At 38.9% G+C, this 11,341-nt stretch overlaps 1 protein-coding gene across 1 annotated transcript; it reads right to left on the reverse strand.

Moving 5' to 3' along the window:
- Positions 1 to 263: 263 nt before the first annotated feature.
- On the reverse strand, positions 264 to 10,269 carry LOC135095197 (neuferricin-like). The gene is made up of 5 exons (XM_063995985.1): positions 9,717 to 10,269; positions 4,655 to 4,795; positions 4,004 to 4,190; positions 2,966 to 3,194; positions 264 to 2,671 (listed from the first exon to the last, which is right to left on the reverse strand). The coding sequence occupies exons 1-4, from the start codon at positions 10,180 to 10,182 to the stop codon at positions 2,981 to 2,983; spliced, it is 1,008 nt and encodes a 335-aa protein (XP_063852055.1). The 5' UTR covers positions 10,183 to 10,269; the 3' UTR covers positions 264 to 2,671; positions 2,966 to 2,980.
- Between the last annotated feature and the right edge of the window lie 1,072 nt (positions 10,270 to 11,341).

Genomic DNA, 11,341 nt, shown 5'->3' on the forward strand with positions numbered 1-11,341 from the left:
AGATCATTCTAAACATGTGCTGCCTGACGCTTTGAAGCACACCGTGACATTGTTCTAAAGACACCAATGAGAGGAAGCTGCTGAGAATCGAACCTCTGACACGACACAGAACACACGACTCATTACCAGTGCACCATGACAATTACCATGGTCCGGGGTCAATCAATCCAGTTCTACTTAAAGAAAATAAATAAATAAATTAATTAATTAATTTAAAAACTCTAGTGATGGAGGCCTAGGTTCATAACTAAGAAAAAGCAGAGTTAAAAAGTGAATTTTATTACAGTATAGTCATCAGTCTTAAGTTATGTGATGGTAAATGTTACAGGCGTATCTATGGACAGTCCAGCTTTTGATCTGTTACCTAGCAAGCCTAAAGTGAGGTTGACAAGAAATACAACAAAAAACAGTCTGTTGCTCAATGACAGATTAATTTATTTGTCTTTTAATTCATATCTGATCTCCTTCAATGTAAGCTTATTAAAATGTGCACATAGAATAGTTAACAAAGGAGAACAACACACCTTGAAACTGATTATCAAAATATCAGTTTATACTATAATAATGAAGATAATACAAACAACATGATTTTGTTATGGTCAAATTGATAGCTATTGTGAAAATTCAGATGCAATTACTTCATTATGAAAAGGACAAGAACACTACATGGCTGTACTTCTATATGATGTGAAATATGATATGAAACAATATTTGAGAATAAATGCTACACTTCTAGAAAAATAATGAGAAATCTAATTCATGTGAATTTGTTTAAATATACAAGTTTCAGAGAGAGAGAGAGAGAGAGAGAGAGAGAGAGAGAGAGAGAGAGAGAGAGAGAGAGAGAGAGAGAGAGAGAGAGAGAGAGAGAGAGAGAGAGAGAGAGAGAGAGAGAGAGAGAGAGAGAGAGAGAGAGAGAGAGAGAGAGAGAGAGAGAGAATCACTACAAAGGCACCATTATATTTCATGCATGTATAAGGAGATTCATAACTGCTCATTTTCCATGTTTGTGACCATGCAAGGTTAATTCATGAGAACATTTGCTGTAACTGGTGGCACACATGATGCACTTAAAAAAAAGAAAGCTCAAGATATTATTGCTGTGCATCACATTGTATCCTGGACATGCACTACTACACAATTATTTTACCTCAGACACTCACTATGGCAACTGGCTATGAGTACTTTTTATTAAATACTTGTGCCAAGTGTCCAAGTGTCATTCCTACAGCATTCGTTTATTTACAGCCAAGAAGTAACCCTTCAGTCTAGGGTTTGGGGATGGATGATAACTATACTCAGTTTCTTGTTTCCTCTAATAAGAGGTTCTAAGACGTGTCGACGACTGAATGAGGAATAACGTGGATAACTGCGTTCCCCAAACATTCTGTATTACCAATTCAGAAGTTCTTATTGGTGTTACTTAGGCTTGTATTCTTAAGCATCTTGAGCTTTCGCTAGGACTGTTTTCAAAGGCCACAGTGATCTCTTGTTTTTTTAATGGTGGTGCAGACTCTGCTACACAACCATTATAATTATGAAAACACTCTTGAAAACCTCAATAACATCCACTAGAGTTTGTTGAAAATGTAAAAAACATTTAAGAATGTATGAGCCTTAGTTAAAAGCATCTCCTGAAGAAACACAAGCCTTCATTATTTGATTCATCTTATTAAGCATTTTTGCTTCTACCATTTTAATTCAATAAGCAGTTCAGTTTTTTCTTACAAGACACTCAAGCATAGTCTAGGTCCATATTTTGAAATGTTTTGCTCTCTCACCACAACTGTTTTCAAAGGCCAGAGATGATCAGCCAGGTTCTCATGAATGTTTTTCCTGTTAATAGTGTACAAATCTTGCTAACCTATCACTAAAATCATAGAAACACCCTTGACAACCTGTGTAAATTAAAATTTTAAAGTAGTGAAGATCCAGCACAGAAATGTTTTTTTAAGAATAAGGGGCCTTACATGGATGGTCTGCTGTTGGGTGCTGGTGTCAAGTGGCAGGACACAGAAACATGAGACAATTTAGAACTGGCCGTGAGGTATACCTTATGGTCCAGTCAGCTTGTCAGATCAGAGTTCAAACCTGTCATGTCCACCTCCCTTATTCATAATAGATTAATTTCTCAGAGTTTCATATGTTCAAGAAATAAGAAGGAATGTGTAACTCAGGCTCATATCCTTAAAGGCTTTGACCTACTTTTAAAGTCCACAGAGGTGATTAGTGGGATTATTACGATACTTCCTCCCTTAATGATGCAGAATCTTCACCGAACTACCACCAGAATCATGAAAACATTCTTGAAAACCCAAATAACTTTTACAAGATCCTGGTGCAAATAGCTGAAGTAAGACACTGAAATGTTTGTGAATACAGTCCTTGGAAACAGAAAACATCACCAAGTGTACAACTGTCTGGTATGACCTGCATCCACTACAAAATCAATCTCCAGTTATTTGAGCAGTTTTGTCCTGAGTCAACTTAAAACTTCTAGGTAGCATACTAAGTGGCAAATGTCTTCTCTAAAGGACAGTTTGTTATATGAGACAGTTGCTAGAAACTTTTCAATTTCCTCTGTCTCCTCATCTTGATCCTGCAGACTTCTTTATCTTCTTTCCTATTGTAGTCTATGATTTTGTAATGTATATTGGATTCTGGTTGACTTCTGAAGAAAATTGAGCAAATAAATAGATAGTTTTAGAGATGAAATATTGTTGTGTTTTCCTACTTCTTAAATAGCACTATGAGACATCAGCCTATATACATACACAGTGTCAAACATATTCTACAAATCAAACACAAACATCCAAGAGACATTATTACTATTATTTATTTATCTATTTTTTTTTTTTTTAGCATTGAAATTTCTACTTTACAAATTTCCACTTAACCAACAAGTTCACAGAATAGGGAACTAAACTATATACAACAGCATGCACACACATCTCTGAATACATACCATTCTGCAGCAAGTCTAGTCAAGCTTCACATAACACTCAGGTTGGTCAGGCTCACACTTTGGGTATTCTTGTAAGTTTGGATGGTCTAGATCCCCTCTGTCATGGTTGATCCTCTTTGGGTCACGGGAAGGAGCACCAAAATTCTTCACACAGGCACACCTTGATTTGCTCTGGCCTGGCATGAACAGCTTCCTGGGCACTCCAACCCAGTCCCGCTCAATGCCGCCACTGGGGATGCATACCAGTTGTTGCTTATTGCATGAGGAACAAAGAAGACAGACAGCAAATAAAATATAGTGTTGCTTTTGTTTGCACAAAAAGGAGAAATGAAGATGGCTGATAAATAAAAATAAACAATCAATTTTATATACATTTGCCATTTGCATTAGTCTCAGTGTCTAATCTATATAACATTTACTAGTTCTAAATCTACCTTATAGTCAATATATATTACAACCACTTAAAGGTACCAATATTTATTAGCAGCCATAGAGTGTTGGAGTCTATGAGAAAGAGAAGGAGGACTGGAGCATGTAAGAATGAGATCCATAGATAGGTACAAGTGGAGACAATGCTGCTATGCCTGACTCCCTGAAGTTCTCTGGAGCACACACCACAGGCTAAACTAGACAAGACTGTAATACTCACTCAGTGGCATCACAGAAACACAGAAGGGCAAGATGAATTAGCCATGACAGACCTACATGTGGCAGTCCCTGCCATCTATCACCCCCATCCTTGAATTTATCTAATCTTTTTAAAGCTTCCTAATGACTCAGGACTGACAACTTTATTGCTGATTCTATTCTATTCATCTACCACTGATTCCTTCCTATTTTTTTTCTATCAATTTTATCAAGCCTAAAGCCATTATTTCTTGTTCTATCCTGATTATTGATCCTGAGACTCTCTCATGTTACTGATTAGACCAAGATGATCACCAAACTGGATCTTGGTCAGCCTTGATTCTCCTGGCATCACAAGCCAGACCAGTGTTTGGCATCCGAGATTGCCTGTCTCTCCTGTCCAGCCCTCACCTTCTTTTGGTGCACCACAGTCTTGATCCAGTTTCAGGATTCCACTCTGAATTACACGGAGGGAACATTTTTTTCTCCTGGTTATCATTTTCCTTCTCAGTAAATGCTTGAGAGATCCATCTCTGTGTATCATAATAGTAAGGTGTTGGTTCCCCATTTTCATCATAGTATCGACCAATCAGCTTTCCTGAAATAGGAGTGCTTAGTGAGCAGGATTAAATGTCTTACATACTAGTTGAAGGTGGAAGGATAATCAGAGAAGTGCTTGTGAAAAGGTGGAAGAGCACCTGAACAAGCAAGAAGACAATGTTTGGGTATGGTGAAATAGATGGAGGATTTCCTGCTGTGGCCACCTTTTTGGGGAGCATTACTAGAAGGAGTGAAGCATCAGAGAAATAGGTGGATAGATATATAGAGAGTGTGAAAAATATTATATTATTATTATAATTGTCTTTAATAATATAGCAGGCTAAAGGGTACAAAATATAAGAAAGACCAAGTACAATATTGTACTGTAATTTGATGCTTTATTCATCATGAAATTACAGTAACCCTACTGAATTACTTTGAAATGCATAACACAGTAAAGCATTATTACTATTGTGTACCTGAAATGTTGCTCATCAATCTTTTCTCACAGTAAGTACTTACCTACATATTTGTAGTCTGTATCGTAGAACTTGACCCACTCATCAAGACCAATGTAATCAGTGCTGGACAGTCCTGACACATCATCAATTAGGCCAGCCTCTGTGAAGTCCCCACTGACATATGCCCGGCTTGCATCTCGGCCTGAAACATGAAGTAACAGCTATAAAACCTTGGACTTATTAGAAAATAACAAAATTCATCATATCTGACATAATATAACAACACTGCCTTTGGCAGACTTCAAATATTAAAGGTTCTTTAATATACATTTTCTAAACATATGTTCAGTGGGATAAAAATATTCTAAATAATGAGAGAGCTTGTCTACTTAGGTTAAATATTGATTATGATAGAAATGTAACATTGTAAAATATCTTAAATTTTTTTTCCTAACAATAATGCTGGTTCTTCCTCCTGTAGTAGAGGCACATGGCCTAGCCACACAATGCAGCTAAGTAAGAAGAATACTGCCACTGTACAGTAAGAGGTGATTAATAGGAACTGAGGAAGATGACCAAGAATCCCTTTCTCTGTATTTTTAGTTCTACAATGAGACAAGGTGTTGCATACACCTGGTATTATGTGAGGGTTATGTTCTGTGAAAAGCTTGCATAATGAGAATTTACATATATCGAACCTATCACCCCATTATTTATAGGGGGTTATGTTCCATGACCCATTTTTGAACCCTCTAGACACTTATTCCGACACTCTCTCACAAAAAAATAAAGCACTAAAGCAACACTAAAATTCATTAGTAAAGACAAATTGTAAAATATAATATGAAAAGATATTGTAAACAAACAAAGATTAGAAATTGTGGGTTGTGTGCAGTGCAAGGAGAGTGCGAGACAACATTTGCATCCACCACCCTCGAGTGTGAGTCAGCTACCATACCTCACCATACAGTTGCACCACCGACGCTACTAGCATAACAGGGAATTTTTCCTCTTGCATTGAGAATACTTGGCACATTTAGGTTAGTTGAATATGATAGAATTTGCATATATCGAATACCCAGTGTTGATGCCTTTTTTCTACTGCCCACTTTAAGAGGAATATTAGCCTGGTTTATGGGTAAATATTAAATAACTGATCTCTGACTGGTGAGGATGAGATAAAAGAGTATTTCTGCAGTTTCATACAACACACAACACACATGTACATATGACTGTTGCCATATTTTCAGTCTCACTATCTGAATTGTTCTGTTCTTACTTCCAATTTTAAAAGTAAAAAATCAATAATAAAGCTTAAAAAATTATGTGCAAAGGTTACATCTGGGATCACCTTAACTTTGGTTCTAAGCAATGTAGATAAACACAAATGATGCATTATTGCTTATGGAAGAGGTTTATGGGTTAAGCTGGACTTCACTGTGTCTATACATACATCCAATGCCTAGATGCCACAGTTCCAGCCAACCAATTATTAAGCATCCAATACAGATTCACCTAATACTTTATAAATCCCCACATTTGACTGACTCTTTCCTGCCAGTTGAACATCATTTGCCATCAAGATAGATTAGTCTTTCAAGTGCTTACTGGGTAATGTTAGGAGGCCATAATTTAATTTTAAAAAGCCCCCATTGTCACATGATCAGGAAACTGACACTGAGTAATTATCTTGGTGGGGTTCAGGAGTCGAAGCCTATGGTCAGGGTTAGGTAGTATCTGCTTCCCTTTATTTCCTAAAACCCCACCTTCCAATCAGATCCCTAAGCTTGTTGTGGATCAGGAAATAAATAAGGGAAAATGGAAATATTGTATTAAACTGCCATTTTACAATTAGATATTCTCTAAATAGTGAGACCAAGAAATTAACAACTACTACTTGACGTGTATTACCTAAAACTGCAATAAAACTAGAGTGTGACCAAAGGTGGTATGAATTGACTGTTTACGTGGCTGTCTGACTGGCTTCCTGCATTGTCAAGACTGTCAGTGAAATTTTAAAAAATCATTACTGACATTAAAATTAATTTGTGGTAGAATAATAAATAATTTGTGGCAAGAATAATAAAAATGAAGATTGTCGTAGTGAGGAAAGCCATGAATATTTTTTCAGTATATGCACCACAAGTGGGTAGACCAGAGGAAGAAAAGGAAGCCTTCTGGGGTGTGTTGGATGATGTGACAACAGTGGCAGACTCAGAGGTACTACTCATTGCTGGCGACCTAAATGGGCTATATTGGAGATGACAGAAGAGGATTCAAAGAAGTCATGGGCATCTATGGATTTGGGATGAGAAATTGGGAAGGAGAAAGAATAGTGGAATTTTGCCAAAGTAAAGAACTGAGGATGATAAATACTATGTTTGAAAAGGACAGGGAGAAGAAAATTACATACAAGAGTGGAGGAGCAGAAACACAAACTACTGCTTCCTAACCTAACCTAACTTAACCTAACCTAACAAACTACTGAAGGAGGAGAGGGAGATATGGGTAAAAGACTGTAGGGTCATCCCAGGAGAGGTGTGCTTAACACAGCACTGCCTACTGAGAGCAGATCTGAATGTAACCAACTTGGTGAGGAAGAAGCAGAGAGGTGAAGGGAAAATAAAAGAATGGAAATTGAAGGATGAGGAAACACAAAGACAATTTGAAATGAAGGTGCAACAGAAAAATATGGTAAACAGAGGAAGATGGAAGGAACTGAGTAAAAATGTTCTGGAGGCTGCAAAGGAAGTCTGTGGTGAAACAGCAGATCACCGAAGAAGGCAAAGAGAAACGTGGTGGTGGAATGAAGCAGTACAGAGAGTGGTGCAGGAAAAGAAAAGGGCATACAAAAGATGGCAGAGAACACAGAATGATGAGGATAAGAGAGAATATAAAGAGAAAGCAAGGCAGACTAAAAGGGAGGTAGCCAGAGCAAAGAGGCTGGTGTGAGAAAATTGGGATGTAGAATGGAATGGTAGTGAGAAGCAAAAAAATATTTTCAAAATTGCAAAACAAATGAAGAAAGAGAAGAAAGATGTAACTGAAGCAAAATATATAAAGGATGAAGGAGGAATTATCACGATAAGGGAGGGAAGAAACACTTGTGAGGTGGAGGTGCTACTTTGAAAACCTGTTAAATGAGGAAAATGAACACAACCTGGAAGAGGTGGATATGGCGGAAGTTCCGATAAAAGAAATCTCGGAGGAAGAAGTGAACAGAGCATTGAAAGAGCACTGAAAAGTGGAAAAGTGCCGGGTCCAACAGGAATCACCAGTGACTTAATGAAGAAAGAGGGTGTTATAAGAGAATTAACAAGGGTGTTTAGAGGCATAATTGATGAGGGAGACATTCCTGAAGACTGGAAAAATAGTATGATGGTGACAATCTATAAAGGAAAAGGAGATGCCTTGAAGTGTGGAAAATATAGAGGAATTAGACTATTGGAACACGGAATGAAACTGTTTGAAAAGGTATTGGAGGAGAGGCTGAGGAAACTGATAAAAGCAGATGGTCGATGGTTTGGGTTTTGCCCAGGAAGATTGACAACAGATGCAATTTTTATAATGAGGCAAATACAGGAGAAGTTCAGTGAAAGGAAGAAGAAGCTATTCCATGTCTTTGTTGATCTAGAGAAGGCATCTGACAGAGTGCCAAGGAAAGCAATTGAGTGGGCATTAAGGAGACAAAAAGTGCCTGAAAGGCTCATGACTGCAGTCATGTCTCTGTATGTGGAATCAAGATCAAGGGTGAAAACATTGGCAGGAACATCAAGGGACTTTGACATAAGAGTGGGAGTACACCAGGAATCAGCTCTTAGTCCACTACTCTTTATCACAGTAATGGAGGAGGATATTAAACTGGCAAAAGGAGATGGCCTGTGGGAGCTACTCTATGCTGATGATTTGGTACTGACAGCAGAATCAAGGGAAGAAGTGACTGACATGTTTAACAGGTGGAAGGAGGGGATGGAGCAGAAGGGACTGAAAATAAACATGGAGAAGACAAAACTAATGGTGACTGGAAATGAAGCTAGAGAAAGAATTCAGTCAGGAATATGGCCATGTGGATGTCCTGGAAGAGGAGTGGGAGCAAACTCAGTGTTGTGTACTAGATGTAATAAATGGTGTCACCAACGATACTCAGGTCTGAGGAATCTCAGAGGGGTGCAGAACTTTGTATGTCCAAGATGTGTGTGGGAGTAGGAGGGTGGTGGTGGTGGTGGTGATGACAAGGATGTCAGGCTGGAGGTGAATGGAGGTGTGTTGGAGGAGGTACAACAGTTCCGCTACTTGGGAGATATGTTGGGCTGTGAAGCGGGTGTAGAGAGAGCAGTAAGGGCGAGAGTAGCAGCTGCATGTGGAAGATGGCAAGAAACTGCCAGTTTATTAGTGAACTGCAGCATAAAACTGATGATCAGGGGAAGGGTATACGGAGCTTGTGTCAGATCTGATTTATCTGAGGGAGGGGGTGTTGAGCGAGGTGGAGGAAGTGAGGGTTAGAGGCCGATGTCAGGTGGGAAAACCAAAGAAAAAGTGGAGGAAAAAGTGTGTTGGAGGATATGAATTTGTTGGGAATAGAAGAACACATGGCACAAGATCGCCAGTTGTGGAAACCAGTCATCACCTGTCCAACCCCACCCTAATGGGAAAATGCAGATGTTAAACAAAAATTATAATGATGATGATGATGATAGATGCATTTGTGTTCAAAATGTTCATTTGATGAGACCTAAATGTTTCAAATGATACAACAGAGATTGTACTTGTAGAATAAAACCCTCTAATCATTAAAGGAGTTAAAGTAAAGATTTCATGTACTGTGTGAGATTGGTACTAATTATTCTCAAATCAAAAGAAAAGCAAAGAACATTAAAAACTTACAACCTACTGTCTTACCATTTTTATCATGCCCAGACTTGATTACTTTCATGTGTGGTTACATCATGATACTTTGTCTCTCTTTTTTGGAAGGGCTACGTCTGTAATGACATCATTTTTTGTCTTGTGTGCCTGGTAGAAGGTAAAAAGATAGAGAAAATTTTGTTATCCAGAAAAGTGAATGATTTAGTAAAAGAAGAGTAACAATGAGATGTGTTCATTTAGTCCCAAACAGGCCATACCTGAGAAGAACTCGTAGCCTCCTCCTGGCCCATAGTGCTTCTTGCCCTTCCTCACATTGTACACGCGGCCTAGGATGGCGAGGTAGGGCCCCTTGCTGGCGTCCTTCCCGTCATACGCCTTGAGTTGTTGGGGCGTGAAAAGCCTTTCCTTCGCCTTCTTGGTGTTGGTGGGCGTGGCGGGAGTGGCTGGGGGCAAGGTACTGGCCGTGGTGGGCGTAGACTCAGGTGGAGGTAGTAGGAATGATAACACTTTACGCAGGGAAGGAAAGTATGTGAAGACGGGACGGAGAAACTTGAAAACCGGGAAGAGTTCATGAGCTGTCTGTGAAGCGACTTTCAGACTCGGGTTTTCGTTGAGTATCTTTGTTATTTCAGCTTTGTGCCTCTCTATGACCTCCTGTATGACCACACCAGCCAGGGCCACGCACACGGATGCCACCATGAAGATCTTGACGTACGTATTCATTGTGATATATTGTGTAGCACGCACGTTGGGAGGTTCTTGTCCCCTGTGTAATGTTTACGTGTGACTCTCCAACAACGTCATGTTCCTTGCTCGTGACGTCATGGTCGTCACACGCCGGTTCACAATCTCTCTCTCTCTCTCTCTCTCTCTCTCTCTCTCTCTCTCTCTCTCTCTCTCTCTCTCTCTCTGCAGGACATGACAGCAACTAACTCATCATTTGATCTTCTGTTATTCTTCCCTATCTTCCACTTTTTCTTCGTATGATAAAACTCTCTCTCTCTCTCTCTCTCTCTCTCTCTCTCTCTCTCTCTCTCTCTCTCTCTCTCTCTCTCTCTCTCTCTCTCTCTCTCTCTCTCTCTCTCTCTTATGAGTGTTCAGGAAGTACTTGAGTTGTCTTACCACAGTGAATGCTTACCATAGTGAAATCAAAGAGGCAAGGGAGGTATATTATAATATTCTGTGTGTGTCCACTGAATTTGTTTACTTAAGTGGACCCTACACGATCAATATTATTGCGCAATATATTGACCCCTTTTTATTGTGCAATAAAATATCAAACTCTTTTTGATGTCTTCATTATATTGTGTCATTCTTCAGTACCGCCCCTTTACTATCAATAATATTGTACAATACGAAATATTGCGCAATAATATTGATCGTGTAGGCACTGTAGGGTCAGCTTTAGCGAAGACGTGTTTGTGTTGAACTTTCCACTTTCCAGTAAGGACGAAACATGTGACGTATGAACGGATGCTACTGATATCTTTATGACCAGAGCTGCTAGCATTTCAGAATCCAGCAACAATGATTAATCCCCCATGCTCAAGTCTAGTATATGCTCACTGTGTTTTACTACTACTACTACTACTACTACAATTTACAGAAGCACGATTATAACACTGGATACAAGTAAACATTTTCGGTATTTTACTTGATTACACTCATGATTTGCAGTAGCCAGTAGTGTTAGTTTTGCAGTTTCCCCTAACCATATTAAGAGAGAAAAATATATTTCTTTATCCACCCTCCATCTTCTTGGCACCTCCCTTGTTTTCTCTTTCCTTTGTCAGTTCCTGTTTCTCTTATTCAGTGGTCCATGACAGATATTTATGCTTTTATGCTTTTATTGCTATTACCACTTCAGTACAGTACAGTATAA

The sequence above is a fragment of the Scylla paramamosain genome, chromosome 3 (genome assembly GCF_035594125.1).
Source record: "Scylla paramamosain isolate STU-SP2022 chromosome 3, ASM3559412v1, whole genome shotgun sequence".
Taxonomy (NCBI): Eukaryota; Metazoa; Arthropoda; class Malacostraca; order Decapoda; family Portunidae; genus Scylla; species Scylla paramamosain.

Excerpts from the sequence above, each read along its gene's own strand:
- LOC135095197 (XM_063995985.1), bottom strand. The coding sequence starts at position 10,182 with ATGAATACGTACGTCAAGATCTTCATGGTGGCATCCGTGTGCGTGGCC. Across the intron at positions 4,796-9,716 it reads AGGCTACGAGTTCTTCTCAG|GCCGAGATGCAAGCCGGGCA; the intron begins GTATGGCCTGTT and ends TTCATGTTTCAG. Across the intron at positions 3,195-4,003 it reads CTGTGGTGCACCAAAAGAAG|TGGCGGCATTGAGCGGGACT; the intron begins GTGAGGGCTGGA and ends ATGCATCCCCAG.